This window comes from Buteo buteo, chromosome 1, assembly GCF_964188355.1.
Source record: "Buteo buteo chromosome 1, bButBut1.hap1.1, whole genome shotgun sequence".
Taxonomy (NCBI): domain Eukaryota; kingdom Metazoa; phylum Chordata; class Aves; order Accipitriformes; family Accipitridae; genus Buteo; species Buteo buteo.
Genome location: NC_134171.1, coordinates 6,182,691 through 6,201,240, shown reverse-complemented (window position 1 = coordinate 6,201,240; position 18,550 = coordinate 6,182,691). Strand labels below are relative to the sequence as shown.

Below are 18,550 nucleotides of genomic sequence, written 5' to 3'. Positions count from 1 at the left end.
TTAAAGAAAATCAATTTCTAAAATGTCCGACGCCCCCTTTTTGTGCATAGGCAAGGCTCAGCACACCATAAGTGAAGGATTTTCCTGCATTCACTGAAACTGTAACTCACCAGCACATTCCAATAAATTGCTAACAGAAAGCCCCATTATCTATAAGTGGAAACGTTTGTGTTCCTCCAGGCAGAAAGCCATCAGCCATTGCTGTGAGGATACAAACAGGTTTATCACCCCATAGTTAACTTCGGGGCTAACACTTCCCACTCCAGTGGGATTTGAGAGATGCCCACATGTAAGGATGGGCTTCCTGGATCAGTGTAAAACCCCAATGACTGTTTTTTGTTTCAGGCAGCAGTCAAACATTTAGGATACTGAACAGAATAACCCCAAACCCTGTCAGCTGCTCCTTCAGTTTTACCATTAATGCATCATGGAAGAACACAGTACTTAGGTCTGAATCTTTCCGAAATCTATATCCCACTAGATGTGCATATTCACACTTTAAAATGTGTAACTTGCAGGAAAGATCGTTGCCAGCTAGCAGAAAACACTGGGCAACTGTACAGCAATCACGTGCCGCTCTTAATAGCAAGTCACCTGCTCTGTGCAGAAAGGTAAGGCCTTACCGCACTGAGATAAGCCTGGGTAATGATAATAGAGTCTTTGTTGAAATACCACCCCATTGTTCAAAGACTGGTGTGCCGACACCGGGAAAACAAAAGGAAACGTTTCTAGCCCTTAAAAATCACAGCAGAATCACGAGAGGTTGGCAACAAAGCAAGTCAGTCATGCACAGAATTAAAAAAAAAAAAAGCCAACAGCGGCTTTCCTGTTGTGCACATAATAAAAAAAAAAAAGATTATTCTCTGTGCATTGTGGTCTGACCTTGGAGTGAGTAGTAAGGGGTAAATATCTGCAATTCTCATCCATCTTGGTGGGATTGCAGCCTGGAGAGAAACCAAGATGCCGGTGCATGGTCTTAATGTGGCTCCCAGGACTCAAAATGCTGGTGCGGAGGTACTTGAAGGTTGACCTGCCTCTCCAATACCAATTTTTCAGAAACGGTTTCAGCAGGTGCCAACCCAGGATGGAGGGGAACAACAACAAAAAGGCTCTGTGTGCTCCCTGACAGAAAACCTCCGTCGGGTTTTATCCTGACCCTGCTGCAGGCTGGGGTAAGGACGAGTGAGCGCTGGTTGATAACCGCACGCTCCAAGGGCCGGCGTCTTTGGTCATGTCCACATTCTGACTTGCGGAGCCCCAGCCGTGGCAGGCTCTGCCTCGCCAGTCCCGAACCCCCCCAACACGCATCAAAACTTCCCAGCGAGACCGTGCTCCGAAGTTTTGAGTGAAAGTCCCAGAAAGGCTCTTCCTTAACCCCTCTGGGAGCCCAGGCGGAGTTGGAATAACCCCCCGAGCTCACCGCACCACCGTGCAAGGGCTTCCCCCCGCACCTCCGGGTGGAACATTTCCCCTCCCTCTGCACTTTAGGGGCAAGCCTCAACCCCTCCATCCCCGCCAAGCCCCGTATATCGGTCTATATGGGTGTATATTCATCGCTAACACAAGTTGCTTCGGGCTTGCGGGTGGCGCAGCCGGCGACCCCTCTCCCCGAGCCGAGCCCTGTCGTGCATTGTGGGAGCTGTAGTCCGCCGCTCGCAGCACTACAAGTCCCAGCCTCCCGGAGGAGGAGGAGGAGGAGAAGGAGAAGAAGGAGGAGGAAGGGAGCGGGCTCGGCCCAGGCCTCCAGCCCGTGCGGGAGAGCCCCCCCGGGGGCGGGCCGCGGCGGCATGCGGCTCCCCGGCCGGCTCGGCCCGTTCCGCAGCACGCCCCTGGCTGCCCGGCCGCCGGGGAGGGTCAGAGCGGGGCCGGCGGCGGGGAGACGCGCCTCGGCCCGCGGGCGGCTCCGAGGCACCATGGCAGAGGAGGCCAAGAGGCTGGCCGCCTGCGCGGCCGTGGACAAGCACGTCCAGGTGAGACGGTCCGGACCCCGGTCCCCACGCGGGAAAGGGGGGCACGGCGTGGAGCCGGAGCCTGCCACCGCACGGGAGGACGGGCCCCCGGGGTGCGTGGAGCGGCTCGGGGGGGGGTCTGGGGTGCCGGGACACCCCCCCTTCTCCCCTCCCCTCGATGCACGGAGCGGCCGTGGGGTGTACGGAGCTTCCCACGGACGGGCTTCGGGTTGCACGGACGGGTTTTGGGGTGCACGGACAACCCACCCACCCCGGCTGCGGCATGGACAGTCGTGGGGTGCAAGGAGAAGGGACTCTGGGGTGAACAGCCGAGCCCCGCCGAGCCTCTTCCTTCTCCACTTTTGGACCGCGCTCCTTTAGCCCGGAGAGAAGGGAGAAAACTACTTTTTCCCTTCCCGTCTCTGCGCTCGCCCAGCACGCACCTCCCAGGCAGCGGCTCGGTGCCTCGCACCTCCAAACTTTCACCGTGCGCCCTCCCGCGAGCCTGAACCCCCACCGGGTGTTGAGGCTAACGCCGCGTCTTGCTCTTTTCTCCAAGTCCGGGGTGCTCTGCTGCTGCACCCTATTTCTGAGCACCCCAGCGAGGAGCAACAGCCCCTAACCGGGGGGTCGTGTCCCGTCCTCTGCCCGGAGGGACGTGCAGCAAGGGGCTTTAATCAACCCCTTGAACGTCAAATGGGACTGGAGCTGCTTGAGGTTTGGCGCAGCCCGAGCGCGAATGTGTGGAAGAGCAACGGTTAAAGTCGCGCGGTGGCTTATCGCAATGTTTGCTGTGCGGGCCCTTTTGCAACAGCAGTGGTGAAACGGGCGCAGGGTCACTGCCAAGGAGGTAGATGTTGGCAGTCAGGGGGGAAAAAAATTCCCTTTACCTTCCCGCTCCCCTCCACTGGGTTGGCGTCTTGAGGTTCAGTTACTGATGGCTTCCCTGATGTCCCGTAAATGTTTCACTTGTTTTGCAGCCTCCCTTTCCTCTGAGCAGTCTGTACCTGCCTGCAGAGAGCACAGCCACGTGCTATTTGAGTCCTACCCCTCTGCCAGGCCAACGAGCAAAAAAGTGGTCTGTGGGGTGGGGAAGCCCGGAACGACGATTGCATAAAACCCCCCTTTCGTACCCAAAGCAAGCCTCATAGTTGCAGGTTGAGGGGTTGTAGGAGGAAGGACTTTGTGTCGCAAGGTGTGGAGCCGAGGCATGACTGCTGCAGCGGGTTGTCACGAGCTGGGTGCCTTTGATTTGGGCTAAAACGTGACTCTTAATTTTGGACTTTTCGTAGTGAAACAGTTGGCCTTTGTGCTGGTTTATGGTCAGGCAAACTTAGGATAATGTTTCTGGCCGTGTCCCAGCTGATTAAAGTTTTGGGCCTGGCTAGCGAGGCTGATTAAGTAAAATATCCAGCGGCTGGGGTAATATTGCAATGCTTGCCATGCAAGTTGGTTTGAAGTGATGGTGAAGCAGATTAGAGCCGCCGCCAAGGAGCTGGATGGTCTCAGCTGTCAGAGAAAACCCGTCTCCCCTTCAGTTTGCACTGGGAGGGCACAGCCGCTGTTTGTAATGGATAGTTTTGTGTTTGGCCGTTAATTGCTGTTAATGGAGGGAGCAACATAGTCTCCGAAAGCAAAGCTGCAGAATCCCTCCCTTGCACAGTAGGGACGTGTGGGAGATGCCACTGACTTCAGGGTTTGGTTATGCTGGGCAAATCTCTTCCGCTGAACTGTGCCGTAAATCGTGGCACCAGGGGCTTGGTACTGGATCAGGCTCCTCGCTCGGCATCCTCCTTCACACCCATCCCTGTTGGTGCCAGCACAGCAGCTCCTCGTGCTGCCTGCAGCAGTTGTAAACCTAGGCGTATGAGAGGGATTAGGATTTTTTTCTCTTTATTTTTTTTTAATTAAAGCCACACTGGTGTGTTTACCCACAGCACTTGTCCCTGGGCAGCTGTAGGAGCAGAGTTCCCCAGTACTGGAGCGGACACTGAGATGACCGACCTCAGAAACCACGGGCTGTGATGCTATGACGGCTCGGAGGAGCGGGGCAGGCACGGGGCTTGGGGCTTTAGAGCCGTAAGCTGCTTGGGGAGAGCTGGCTTTGCGTTTATACAACACCTCCGAAGGCAGGCCCTGGTAGCGTCTCCGTTAGAAATGGAAAGATGGGTGAGAACCATAGGTCCTGCTGCCCCAGAGGGCTGAGGATTAATAAGAGGAAACTGGGCTTTACACAATGTTTATCTCCTGCTCTTTGCCCACGTAAATCCTAGTCTTGGAAACTTACGTTGGACCGGCCAGCCCCGTGGTGCTGCTGACAGCCCCTTGATGTGCGTTGCCTTGTTGGCATCTCCAATGTTGGGCAGCATCCCTCGGCCCCTGGGTTAGCAGGGACAACACTCTGGTCGCTGCTGACTCCGCTCATGGAGTCCATACGTGGGTCCTCAGCTGTGCTGTGGCTCGGTGCCTTGGTTCTGCTTGCTCGGGTTTTAGTAAACAAGCTGAAAAGTCGGTTTTTTTTTTTTTTTCTCTTTTTTTTTGCATGGGGTGCTGCTCCTCAGTGCTGTGACCTGGACCTGCCCCTTGCACACTGACCTTGTGCTCTGCTTCTCGCCAACGTTCGCCCTGTCCCTGGTTTTAAAAGTGGATGTTTTTTGGCTGGTTTTGAGTCTGGTCCGCCTGGCGTTGGAGCTGAGGAGGTGGGAGCCGCAGTAAGGCAGGGATTGTGACAGCACCGGTTTAGACTGACTTAAACTGTTTTTCTGGGAAACCCAGTTAGCGCAAGGTCTTGCCACCGCCTAAGGGAGGGTGCTTAACCTGTCATCACTGATAAATGCCTTCAAAATTATTGCCAGAGATGGGCTGGGACCCTTGTGAGCTCTTCCCACTTCATGACAGTGGAGTGGCTGATGCTGAGGCTTTCCCCATCCCTTTAGGGCTGCTGCTCCAAGACGTTGTCCCACCCTCTAGAAATGAGGGAAAAGAGAAGAAACTGCCTCTTCCCAGGTCGAAACAAGTCTCTTGGGAACACCGGTACTGCCCGTGTCCTGCCAGCCTCTGTGCAGCTTTGCTTGCCCCTTCTTTCCTTCGCTGGCCGCGCTTGGCTCTGCCTGCCAGGCGGGTGACACCGAGAAACCTCGGGAGCTATTGGGTTTCTGCTGGCAACGGTGCAGGTGTGCAGCTGCGATCTGTTGCTTTCCCCGTCTTTTGCAGAGTCACGGTGATTAGTGAGGGCCAGGCTATAAGCTGAGTCTCTGGTTGTACCCTGGGTTTTGGAGAACTTTGGGGTTTTTCAACTTGTAACCTGCAGAAGCGAGGGAAATCATTAATCCTAGGGGAGCGTGACCTGCCTTGAGCTCCACCTTTCCAGGCAAGCTTGCATGCCAGTAGGATTTTAGCTGGTTGAAATGCTGTAGGTGTGGCTTTTTCCACAGCTGCTGAACTCTGGATTTGCTGCACATGGAGAAAGAGCTCCAGACCTGTCTAGTGTCCAAGAGATAATGCACAAGAGCTCTGTGCCTGCATCTCTGGCTGGCTTGAAGTCTCTCTCGTCTGAAGTCTCTGTAGTTATAGTGGGCCTCCTTAAGTCAATTTAAGCTTTGGATCCCATCCAAAGAAGAGGAAGTACATTGAAAATTGGAAATGTGCAAGAGGCTGCAGGTAGCTCTCAGAGGATGGGAGGCTGAGCTGATAATAAACAGTGATTTACATCGCAGAGCATCCTCTTGCGGAGGTAACACAGTTGCACCCATCCACCCTCAGCCTGCAGCACCTTTTAGAACCGTGTCTAACCATATTGAGAACTGTATTACTGATGAGGCAGTGGTGATCCTTCTTAAGCCAGACCATATGCAGAGAAAGGCTAGGGCTGAGCTGTGGTTAAAATATGAACCTCTTCAGCATATGCTGCCAGGCTCACCCACCTTTCAAATGTGTTGCTGGACTCTCATATAGGCAGTTATATACTCTGTTTTGGAGAGCGGTTTTTATTATGCTCCAGGAACGGCTGCTGTGCTCTTTGCTTTGGCCGCTGGTGCATCCGTACTGTTTACTAACAATACCGTTGGCAGCAAACCCATGCTTTTACTGTGCGGCTTCCTTGGGAGATGTTATCTTGAGGTTGTTTCAGCTTCTTCCTTTGTGGTATTGTCTGAAACTCCCAGCTTTCCGGCAGGAGAGGGTGCATGGAGTGCCAGCAAACAGCATTAAGCGTGCATTGAACACCCTGAGAGTCAGACCGTGGTGGTGTTTAGCAAGCACATGCCCTTTGGGGAGAGGGCAAGTTGCTTAAAATCCCTTAGCCTCAGACAGTGGTCGTGCCCTCGCTGGCACAGCGTGTTCCCTTCCTTGCCTGCAGCGTGCTACGACGTGTGTCAGCATGCATCTCTCGGCAAGGTTCCTCTTGCATGTGTTTATAATGTCAAGTTTACTGGGAAAAGTGGACAGCCCTTGTGCCAAGCCCCCAGTAACAGCTCTCCTCTGTCTCTCTTTGATTTGCAGAACAATCAAGTTCTTGGGATTGGAAGTGGTTCTACGATTGTCCACGCGGTGCATCGATTAGGTAGGATGCTCCCCTTCGTGTCCCTCCCACCGCAGAAAGCCCCCTTGTCCGGCTGCCCCAACTACTTGAAAAACATGCTAAATCGTCTGGATGCCGACTTATTGCTGATGTGTCGGGTCTGTTCACTGACTGCTGTGTCCTCCTTGAAGCTGAAGGTTAAAACTGGGTCTTGTGCTCCAAATTTATGGCATAGAGAGCCCTGAGGAGGTAATGATTTGCCACCTGTTCTCCCCATACAGCCAGGCAAAGCGCTTTACTGGCACCCGCCACAAACTGGAGCTAAACCCCTCCGTTTCTTCCAGCTCTGCCCAGTCCTGACTTGCTTTGTGGCTGTGGGCCATGCAGCTGCTCTGCTTCCGTTAACCCGTTTGTATGTGGCTGATGCTGCTTGCTCACATCCACGTTATTCACATTGAGGGACCCGCTGAGATGTGATGAAAACGAGGAATGTGAAATCCTGCTGCTTTTTTTTGTTTTATATACCCTGCAGCTAGGTTTATCTGCTTGCCCCAGGTGCAAGCTTGCTCAAGGTGTGATTCAGAAAATTTCAGCAAAACACTCAAGTGAGGCAAATGCATTTTTGCAAAGCGAATGTGAGGGTAATTATCCTCACCTCGCCTCCTTACAGAGGGTGCAGAGGTTTAAAGTTGCCTTCGCAGGGCACTCTCAGCCCTAGGGCAGATCTGCTTGTGGAGGTGCTGTACCTTCTTGTCCTGCTTCGCTGTCCTCGGATGCAAAACAGAGCAGCCGCGTGTGACGGGTGAGAAGCGCGGCGTCGGCCCTGTTGTTCATGGGGGTCTTGTTCAGACATGGAGCCGGGGCTCCTGCTCAGAAGCAGAGCTCGGTGTGTCCCACCTGGGTGGCTCTGCGTGGCTGGGAAGTCCCCGTGTCGCCTCCAGCTCCGTGGGGCAGAGCCGTCCGCCAGCCCACCGCAGGCAAGCAGGGCTGAGGTCTTCGCAGGGAGACAGCAGAGATGGTGCTGTGCCTGCCCCGTGGCACCCACCTCACCCCACGCTGTGTGTGTGATACAGTTATTTGTCTGGGAGCTGCGGTTCGGCTTTCTGGGTTTGGCTCAGTATTGCAACCACTCTCGATTCTTAACAGAGAATTAGTCTCTAAATAAATGGGTATAGTCAAGTGGAGTGCCTGTTCCAGGCTGCAAATTCTGACTTTTCATGGCTACTGAATGTGTTAGCGCTGGGATGTGGGTTGTAACAACACACGGCCTCACGTATTGCATCTTCAATCCTTCCAGCAGCAGCATTACCTTGAAGCATGTAGCCCGTGTGCTTGCTCTGGCGCGAGAGCTGTTGCTGACTCTCGGGCTGTTGGCTTATGCCTAAGTATTGTAATTACTAAAATAACATTTTGTCCATAATCATATCTTAGTAATAGATTTTAGTCATTTGAGGTTAACCTGGGGGAGGTAATATTTCCTTCCATTTAATGGAATACTGTATTTTATTAGTCCTTTCCCTGCCATATATTTAAATGTTCTATAATAAATGAATGTGATGTCCCCAAGGCAACAAGCCAGAAAACCTTTCAGACAGCTGCTGAAGCTGTCTGTTTACAAGGAGCGCAGCAAAACCTGTCTAATGGAGTGAGAGGGGAATGGGGCTAATTTCCCAGGTGATGATTTGCTGACAAGGCTTCTCTGCCGCTGGAGACACAAAGGTTAATGGCTCGTGGTGTCTTGGGCTGAGCCAGGGTGGGTGTTTAAACATTTCTCACTGTAGAAACTGAGCCTGAGCCTGTGCAGGGTGGCACCTGTTTGCATTTTGAGCATGACTGAGTTATTTGCAAGCCAAGCAAGTAATTGCAGTGATTCAAAGGGGCCGCTCTGAACTGAAATTTATTAAAGTGAAAGTTGATGGGGTTTTTCCTTCTGCAATGAACAAACGGAGGCTTCTGCTTTTTTTCCTACAGCCGAGCGGGTTAAAGAGGAGAACCTGACAATTGTCTGCATCCCTACGTCTTTTCAGGTAAGCGCTTTCCTCCTTTGCTTTCCGCTAGTCCAAACACTCACACAGGGGATCTTCCCTTTGGCTGCGGGAGGCAACCACGCCGCTCTCTGGACTGGCTCGCTGCGGTGTGAGTTAACCGGTGAAAGCAGTCGTGATGCAGCCTGCAGATGGACCTCATGAACCCAGCGGTGATGGTGCTGTGTTACCCTGACCTGAGCTGCAGGGATGCCGTAGTGCTAGGAGGTGTGTTTTGAACCAGTGTGGTAACGCTGGTTATGTCGGTGTTGGTGTGTGGCTTGCTCTGGGTCCTGCTTACAGAAAGATGCTCTTTAGTGGTGAACCAGACTCGTAGCGCAAAACTCATTAGAGACACTTAGTCTCCTTTGATTCTGTATCAAGCCCTGAAAGCTGTGAAAATCACGCTGCAAGCAATAGTAGCAAACTCATGTGTTTTTAGGAGGAACTTGGAATGCATCAACTGGGTTTTATAAGGAATTGCAGAAGCGAAATCAGCTTACTCTTTCTTCTCCTGTGCAGCTTTTGCAGGGATTGGTTCATACCAAATAGCTGTTGAGAGGTTTGCAGGGAGAGGGAGAACGCGGCTTGGTGGTGAAATGCAGAGCTGCTGGGAAGCTTCTGAGCTGCTTCCGTGCCTTCAGGCAACTGGCATTGGTCTCTCTGCCTCTATTCCCTGAGGTGGAACGTGCTGCAGAGGAGCAGCTGTCACCCTGTCCCCTTTGGGCAGGGAGAGGTGACGTGATGGGGACCACCCGTGGGATTTTCAAGGTGGGGTGGCAATTTCCCAGTCTAGGAATTGGGCACATGTCCTTCTCACAGTCCTGGTGTGGACCTTGGGATTGTACTTTTGTCACAACTTTTTCACTGTGAGGACAATCAAGCAGTGAGGCAGGCCGTGCAGAGTCTGCCCTTCAAGGTTTTCAAGTCCTGAGTGGGTAAAGCCCTGAGCAACCTGGTAGCTGACACTGCTTTGACCTGGAGATTGGATAGAGACCAACCTGAATTATTCAAAAATCTTATGAAAACTTAACATCCTCTTACCCTGCAGATGCTTTTTAAGTGTGAGTGTGGGGCGATGGGACTCTCTTTTTTCCTAGCTGTTGCAAACTACCAGTGGCCAACTGGGGTATAATACTGTCCTGGTTTCAGCTGTTAAACCACGACAAATACAAACTGCTGCAAAGGGCAAAAAGTGAAAACTAGATATTTTTTTTTTTATTTTTTTAACCTATATCAGTACTTCTGTTGCATATATAGACTGTGGTGAGAGTCTGTCTTTGATCTGTCTAAAATGATCCCCATCCTGAGATACCATGTCCCATTTCAACCTAGGAAAAGTGCTCTGAGTTCAGTCATTAGGTCTTACAGAAAAGACTGATAAAGCTTTCGTAGTGAATGTGAGCTGGAGCCTGTCCTGCCTTGAAATGTTGGGATAGTTTGTGTAACACTGCAGAGTTTCTTACCAGTAAAACAAAAAGGTTGCTGTTAAAGCAAAGAGATCAGTCGTATACCTGCAGGAGCCAAAAACCCCCAGACATGGGGCTGCCTCGTATCTTTTGCGGTCTCTTAGACCTCAACCACTTCCGAGTGAAGTGTTCCCAGGTCAGCAAAACAGCATGTTATTTTCGCTACGTACAGGTGTAAATGGCTGCCTGAGGTCGCTGGCAAGGAAGAATTGGTTTCAGTAGGCTTTTTTTGTCCTCCTTCCCTGTTGTCAGGTTGGGTTATTCCATCACCGTCAGTAAAGCTAGAGCCGGGGTAAGTATCTGTCCCTTGGCTTTTGCGTTGTTCTTTTTGCCTGGACGTGTGCTGAGAGCACAGAGTGAGACCGTTCTTGGCAAGTGCTGCGCAGTTACCAATGCTTTTCCCCCAGTTGTGGGAGCTCTCGCTTTTGAGTCCTGCTGGTCTGCTCCCATCGCCTTGCAAACAGAGAGCCTGAAGACAGCCACCTCGTTTCCACACTGCTGACTCTAAGCCTGTTCAGGATCTGACCTGCATGTGCAGCACAGTGTTTTTCAATGCTTTCAATTCCCAGATCCCTGAAATCTCTTTATGTGGACACCATGTAATGAATGTAAACCCACTGATTTTTATTCTTTTTATTTTGTGAGTCCTTAGGGCAATCCCAACGCACAGGTGAAGAGCCCACAGCCCATGGGTGTTAAAATTGCATGCTATGAAACGCCACAATAAACAATTCAAATCGTATCTCATTGCCAGGAGTACTGCCTGCTAAGTCTTCTTATTGTTTCTGGGATGCCAATACATGTGACTGATGCACTTTGTTAGTGTTAGTGGGTAAAATTCAGGGGAATGAGTTGATCCAGGCTACCGCACTGTGGTTTCTTGGTCTAGCTACCGCATGGTAGGAAGTTCAGACTTGAGCAGAGTCCGTGCAGGGAGGGATTCTCACTCAGGTGATGATTTGTAACATAGAAAATTCAACCAATTCAAGGTTCTCTAAGTTTCAACTTCTGTTTAAACTGATGGACCAAGTGGAGGGTAACTCCAGGTGCTCTGTGTTGTATTGCCACTAGAGGGAAATACACGGCCACTTCAGTAAAAGTAGGTTGGAGCCACCAAACAGCTGTTTCGGGAGGCTTCCCACACTTCTTCCATGAGTTGTGCTTTTCTTTTTTGCCTTTTTGTTAGTGCCGCATTGCTATGGTGTAAATATTTCATTTTCCATTTTTCAGCTGAAGGAAATCAGAGGGGCTGGATGGGTGCAAGGGAGAATGATGTCCAAGCTGAAACAACACAGGACTCAAAAATCCCGCATCTGCTCTAATGCTTAAATGCAAGTGATTCCCACCAAGCTGGTGGGGCCTCCTGTTCTTTAGTATGAAGAGACCTGAACCCAGGAGTCCTGTTGCACCATCTGAACATTTTAGTTCAAATCATCAGCAGGGTTTTCATTTGATTAAAATAATCTGGTCTGGTCTGGAAGCGTCATTTTCTCCTTGCCGTGCGTTCCCGCTGCTGGCTGCAGCCTCTCCACCAGCTCTCCCAGGGAGACTCCATCCTTGCCGCAGCCAGGGGAATGACACCACAAGTCTTGTTTTCCTTTCCTGCCGCCAGTAAATGGTGTTTGCTGTGTTCTTGGTGCACAGGCCCGACAGCTGATCCTGCAGAACGGCTTAACGCTAAGTGACTTGGACCGACATCCAGAGGTAAGTGGGACTGCGGAGGTGAGACCTCGCCTGACCTTCCTCTAACCTGGTCCTTCATAACGCATCAGGCTCCTTTGAACTCCCCTGAGGACGAGAGTTCAGGCAGCCACGCTGCAGAACATGAGCAAGAACTAGCTTAGTTTATTTTTTTCCCCAAGCCTTAGACTTGTCTTAGTGCTTTTCCCTTTAGATGGCAAGTAGGCTGCCAAGCTGTGTCTCCTCCAGGTGTTTGGCATCTCTTCCAGGCTGAGGATTGCTGGCCTGAGACAGGAGTATTATGTTGCTGAACTGCCACTGAGATTTTCCCCAGGAGTTCCTTGCTTGCGCGCTGGTCCTTAAGTGACACTAGAGGCTAAAGTGATGTGCCTTGCAGGCCAGCAGTTGGTTTTGGTTTTCCTTTCTCCTGCTCTCACATACTTGTGGTTTAGTGGGGGCTGGTATCCTTGGGTGGCCGATCAGACACTCATCTCTGGTCAGGCTGGCATCGAGGTGGTCCCAGCTCTAGTGACATTTCTGGCTGCTGCTTGGGACCTGACACCCCCCCGAGCTGTGCCAAGAGCCGTGCCTGGATGCTGCGCAGGAGGGGTTTCCACACCAAGTTTCTCCTCTTCCTACAGCTCGATGTTGCCATCGATGGAGCAGATGAAGTGGACTCTGACCTCAACCTTATCAAAGGTGGCGGGTGAGCCTTGCTGTCTGTCCGTCTGTGTGCGGCACTGGTGGCGGTGGCCTCTGAGCATCCTTTTCTGGCTACGGATGTCTCTGGGGTGGGCTGGAGAGGCTGGTGGGATCCCGTGCAGGGCCGTGCGTGTACCTGCAGTGGGAGGTGATTCTTGACCGGGAGTGTGTGCAAGGGACAAGGAGGATAAAGTGATGGGGCAGGGGAAGGAGCCCTGGTGTGGGGCAGTGGCAGCGCCAAAACCAGCAAGAACATGATGGAGGGGACTGGACTTCAAGGTCATCAGGCACATTGAGGAGCAGTCTGATGTTTTCTGACTATTTTATTTTTATTTTTCCCCCCTTGCAGTGGCTGTCTGACCCAGGAGAAGATAGTTGCAGGATATGCAAAATGCTTCATCGTTATTGCGGATTACAGGTGAAAATATTACTGTTCATTATACCTCTCTGTCCCATGGGAGGATTTGGATGGTTCTGTGTTAGGCCATTATTGTCCTTCCAGTGGGTCAGGGGAGCAGGAATAGATGGAAATGAGCCTGGCTCCCAGTGCTTTAGCAATTCAATTTAGCTTTTTTTCTTAATTTTCAACTCAGCAGGCCTGCTTAGGAGTCAGCAGAGCTTGTGGGGAGATGGCTGCTCTGCTTTTTGAGCTCAGTGATTGTCAGCACAGAATAAATTTCCCCTTCTGTACATACCACTGCAGGGCTGTATTAAAAACAACTCGTGTCCTGCTTGTCCAAAACATGTCAAAACAGGGCTTATGAGTGAATAGAGCATCATGTATTAAACTGGTTCTTCCTACACGTGTGCACGTGTGAACTGACCGCTGTGCCCTCCAGGGCCTTATGCCTGAGGGGTTTGCAAGAGGGAATGTGATAATGTTAATGGGGTTAGCAATGTCATGTCTGATGCTAATCCCACCTCAAACTGTGTCCTCAGGAAAAAATCAGAGAGCCTCGGGGAGCGATGGAAGAAGGGAATTCCTATCGAAGTCATCCCCATGGCTTATGTCCCCGTCACCAGAGCCCTGACCAAAAACTTTGGAGGTGCCGCAGAGCTGCGGATGGCTGTTAGCAAAGCGGTACGTGTCCCTGATCAGCCCCGCATCCCCAGAGGAGCCATCTGAACGTGGGCAAATGGAGGACCAGAGTTCTGGCCTTTCACCTAAGTAAATCTGGGCTTTCACTCCCACGAGTGGCATCTTGTGTAATTCCTCCTAATTATATACACAGTTAATGAACTGTGTGTTTAGGTGTTCAGGCTGCTCGTTGAAAGCCTCTCCGGCTTACGTCTCCTAAAGCAAGCATCCCTGAGCAGGGAGAAGAGGGATTGCCAGTCTGGGTCTGACCTCCTGCTCTGTGGGGATACTGGGGGGCTGGAAGGCAGTCTGCACTACCAAAGAGGGTCTCAAATTGTGGGGGGCAGTTCATGCTCCATCCCAGGCTTCTCTGTTCCACATGGAGCCAGACTAAATTAAAACTGAAGCTGCTTTGTCTCCGCTGCCACTGTCCTATCCTGGCTTGGGCAGCGGGGCTTTGCTTTTGCATGGCAAGGGAAAAGGAGGGCTGTCTGCAGTAACGACTGGAGTTAATGCCTGAAGGCTGAATACTTGTTTTTAATGTGTCTAATCCCAAGAGGCTCTAGGGGATTGCGTTTGGGTGCCTGAGAAGAGCAAACCAGCGTTCTCTGTGAACTTGAGACCAGTGTCACTTGGGGAATGCACATCAGTGCTGCTCCAGCATGAGCCCTGTCCTTGGAGGATGCTGGTCCCTCCTGGGATGTATGGCTGCACACCCTGCTCAGCGCTGCCGAAACACCCTGTCCTCAACCCCAGCTGTCTCTCCTCTGTTGAAAGGAACCAATTGCTCCTTCTGTTGGGCTTGAGGGAGTGCTGGGCACATCTGGGATGCTTAAGTCCAGCAGTTTTTCAACTCCCCATGGCATCCAGTGGCATGCTGTTAGCACTGGGGCAGAGGGGTCTTACTCCGGCTTCAATTGCCTGTGATAGCCTTTGCAGGACATTTACCTAGCTTTGCTCTTGTGAGGAGGCTCTCCTGTTACAGTGATGTTTCCAACTTCTGCATGATTATCTGTACGCAGGAGAATGAGGAACGAGCAGTTGCCTTGGGTGATGGTTTTACTTACAGGCTTATTGTGGACTGCCCTGATTTACCTGAATGATGACTCTCTCTAAACTGTTGCAGTGGAGGTGGCTGGTCCCGGTGAGGGCTGTGACAGTCCCTGGCTGGGCTCGGTAGACAAGGAGCTCGTGGTGACAAATGGGTTTGCTTCTCAGGGCCCTGTGGTGACAGACAACGGGAACTTCATCCTGGACTGGAAGTTTGACAAAGTTCATGAATGGAGTGAAGTGAACACCGCTATAAAAATGATACCAGGTAATGTTTATGATTTCAAAAAACCCAAACGCTGGCTAGAGGTTGGTCTGTGCTAGATAACCCTGTCTGTGGGAGTTCTCCCCTGGATAGGAGGAAATGTGTGTGTGTGTTTGTTCACTGCCCTCTTATGGGTCCCTACATTTGTTTCTACTCAAGAGATCTATCTGCTGAATTACTGCAATGGTACCCATGTGGCATTTCCATATGGTGGTAAAAACCTAGGGTGATGCCGGGTGACTTAGGACGCTGTTTCCCATTAGGCATGCAAGTCCTGTGTTCTTCCTTACTCTCTTTGTGTCAGTTTGGAGAGGGACTTTTAATGGAAACACTGGTGGACTCTGGAGGGAGGGTTTGCACTGGGTTACAGTATTTTCGAGGAGCTGCTTACAGCTCTGCATCCCATTACCATTGTGTAGTCCTATGGGCTCACCTTGCTGTGGGAGTGCAGCGTATCCTAGCTATTGCTGTGCAAGAGAGAAGCAGTGACTGATCGCACTGTTTGCAAATGAAACAGCCTCACTGCAAGGACTCCTGCCTTGCATGAAGACCTGCTGCCCAGGCCAGAGCTGCTTCTGGACGATCCAGGTCTGCCCAGGGGCAGTGGCACTCTCTGGACTTCAGTGAATCAGCAGATAGACTGGCTCAGCCACATCTGGATATCTCTCTGGTTATGTTGGCAAAGTCTGCTCTTGAATCTGGTCAGCTTTCAAGTACATGTTGTTGTATCTCCTTATCTCTGAGTTTATCTCAGATACCTGCCTGCCCCTGAAGTCTGTAACACAACTGCCTTCACTGACTGTGCATTGTCAGAACATGCAGGAATAGGTTGGGATCTTGTTGCACAAACCTCAAAAGTCCCCACAAAGCAGCAATATATTGTCCTGGCACCACAATTAAGATACAAGAGCAGGCAGAGGCCATGGGTGTAGGCTGGGTGAAGAGTTGCCAGTAACTTCCAGTTGCTTCTGTTTGGTGGCTTTGCTTCCCTCAATGCTGCTTATAAGGGTGATTTACTGAAAATACACCCGTTTTCTTTTTTCCTGCTCTAGGAGCAAGCTGCTAGGATGCTACCTCTGCCTTGACTTGTCCCGGTGTCCTTGCAATCTGAATAATTACCTGGCACTTGCTTGCAGACAGCAGTAGATGGCAGGTTTGGACCTTTGGCAGGAGCAGATTTAACCGAAGCAGTGACCAATCTAAATGAACCAGTGACCACTGCCCATCTGGGCTGTCCCAGGTGCAGTGCTCCGTATCCTAATGCAGCTTCTGCCCGTGGCTATACAAATCTCTACATCACTAGAGCTGTTTCTGCGCAAGAGAAAAACAGTGGCCGGTTACGCTGTTTGCAAACAAAACAGCAAGGACTTCTTCCTTGCGTCTCTGCAAGGAAGATGTATGGTAAACGATGGGACCTGCTCCATTGTGTTGGTGTGGAGATGGTCTCAGCACCATTTGCTGCTCAGAAATGGACTCGCTATGGGGAGGAGAGCATCTTCCCTACCCAGAAGTGGATCAGCAGAACTGTTAAAGCCTAAATACAGTGGTGATAGCAGGGCTCTGGCCACCTTGCACTTGCGGTAGCCCTTGTTCTCCATTTCTTTCCACCTTTCTGGCCTCTGGCTGTGGCTCAGTGATCACTGTGAAGTTAGGAGCACCCCATAATTAAATGCAACCAAAAGTACCTTTGCAAATGGGCTACAAATTGCAGAGGTAGCATCAGATCTGCTGAATCTTAACATTTGAACAAGTGTTATCCAGGTGTTCTCTAACAGGATAGCTTTTCAGATTTGTTTAAAGGCAAAGTGAGTAAACCTGTGGCTGCGTGTAGCTTCTTCTTGCTCCCGTGGATCATCAGATGGCTGAAAATGCCATGCTCATGATTCTGTTAGTGTAACGGTGGCTGCTGGCACGGTGTGAATGTCAGGGGGAGCTTTGGGAGTTGTTTCTCACTCTCTGGAGAAAGTTTCTTCTGGGGGTGGCAGCATGGAAAAGACTTCCCGCAGGCTCCCTGCGCGGCTGATTCAACATCACCCAGGTTGGACACCTCGCTCCAAACCTCTGATGGAGGCATTAGTGCCTTTTAATGAACAAAAACACGGGTGGCGCAGAGGATTCAAGCAACGGGGTGGCTGTGGCATTAACCGGCACGTGAACTCTTGTTCCCCAGGTGTGGTGGAGACGGGACTCTTCATCGACATGGCAGAGGTGGTGTACTTTGGCATGGAGGACGGCTCGGTCAGCGTGCGGGAGAAGCAGCCTCGCTGACGCCAGCATGCTGCCTGCTCTGCTTCGCCTTCGGCCAGTTTGATTCAGCTGTTGTAATGGTGCCAACCTGACGTTTTGCCTTAACGAGCAGCGGTTATTGCAGAAGACGGACGGGAAGTTGATCAGAATCCGCTGACGTGATACTGAATGTCTTTTTTAAAAACAAAACAAAAATTATATTCTATTTCTATATATATATATATTTTTACTTTACAGGAATGTTGTCTTTTTTTAAAGAATCATTTAAACAAATTGCTTTAATGTTTTTATTTTATTTTCTAAGAAATACTTACCAAAAAGAATACTCCTTGTTTTGTGTTTTGGGTTGGTTTTTTTTTTTTCGTTTTTTGAACAGAACTTGAACCCTTCTGGTTGTTCACAGTGCTTAGTGATTGAGGTCAGAAATACAATCCTAATGCATCATCCTAACCCCCCTGGCTGGGAGGGTAGTGCACGTAACGGGAACGCATCCAGTCGGGACCTGCTGATGCCTTATTTGGAACCTTTTTGGTTCGGTATTTTATGCCTTTTATTTTTCTATACCACTGTTTTTTAATAGTTCAGGATGTCTAGTTGTCCTCTGTGCACATGACAATTCTCTGAGCCTAGGGTGGTCTCTACATCCCTCTGTCTGGAGCATTAATAAGGGCCTTTTTTGAGCCTCTGTATGGAGGAGATGTTCATCCTTTGAGCCAAATTCTGCTCTCCATTAATCCAGTACCTCTGATTAAAATCTGTTCCTTTAGCTGGAGGTGTTTGGGACTTCGTCCTTGTAAACCGAGAGCAGAACTGGGTCCTTGATAAAGTTTACAGAAGCACGTTTGAGCAGCTTAGGGCAGCGTGGAATACTGTTCAGTGGCAAATTATTTGATTAGGAATGAAGGTTGATTATCACCCCTCACAGCTGGTTGATTTGTGGAAGGATAGAGCGGAACGCACAGGAAAACCGAGTCTTCCTGCCTAAATTTCCCACATGTAGCAGGAGAGAGACACTCGTTCAATATCTTGTTCTCAGTGTATAGGTGCTTTGCATGGTTCTGATGTCAAAATGCAAGCCCTCTCTTTGTGTTGTAGACACTGAAATAAAGAACTGTTACACCAGATTTAGTGGTAATTCGGTTCTTAAAGTATTTCGTGGGCAACGGGGCAGATTGTTGTCAGACTAACTTCTGCTGTAGTTTTCCCCTTACAAGGGCTCTTCACCCAGGTGAAATTCACCCTTCTGCATTTGATTTCCTTTCGCTTAAGGTAAATACATTATTTTAAATTAACCAGATTATCTAATCAATGCTCGTTAGCTGCAGTGCTTACCTGGAGACTGTCTTAAATTTGCATGTCTAAAACCTGTGCATCTAAATACAGCTCCAAAGGAGCTACTTCTTTAAATCTTCCCCTTCCTGTGCATCTCTTCTGTTAATTCTGAAGCACTTGTACTGAGCAAACTGGCTGCCATCCAGCCAACAGCTTGGTGGAAACACTGGAATATCTCTTCCCGCAAACCTGATGCTGCAGAAGCCATTTGCAAAGCCCTAGTTCTTGCCATGGG

At 50.5% G+C, this 18,550-nt stretch overlaps 1 protein-coding gene across 1 annotated transcript; it reads left to right on the top strand.

The window, feature by feature from the left end:
* The first annotated feature begins 1,699 nt into the window (after positions 1-1,699).
* RPIA (ribose 5-phosphate isomerase A) lies at positions 1,700-18,107 on the top strand. The gene is made up of 9 exons (XM_075048416.1): positions 1,700-1,970; positions 6,450-6,510; positions 8,440-8,495; positions 11,606-11,665; positions 12,283-12,347; positions 12,693-12,761; positions 13,283-13,424; positions 14,640-14,739; positions 16,907-18,107. The coding sequence occupies exons 1-9, from the start codon at positions 1,788-1,790 to the stop codon at positions 17,002-17,004; spliced, it is 834 nt and encodes a 277-aa protein (XP_074904517.1). The 5' UTR covers positions 1,700-1,787; the 3' UTR covers positions 17,005-18,107.
* The last annotated feature ends 443 nt before the right edge of the window (positions 18,108-18,550 follow it).

Bases quoted from the DNA above. Each gene is read 5' to 3' on its own strand.
- RPIA (XM_075048416.1), top strand. From the start codon at position 1,788: ATGCGGCTCCCCGGCCGGCTCGGCCCGTTCCGCAGCACGCCCCTGGCT. The intron at 11,666-12,282 runs GTAAGTGGGACT...CTCTTCCTACAG, and splicing joins ACTTGGACCGACATCCAGAG to CTCGATGTTGCCATCGATGG. The intron at 13,425-14,639 runs GTACGTGTCCCT...TTTGCTTCTCAG, and splicing joins GGATGGCTGTTAGCAAAGCG to GGCCCTGTGGTGACAGACAA.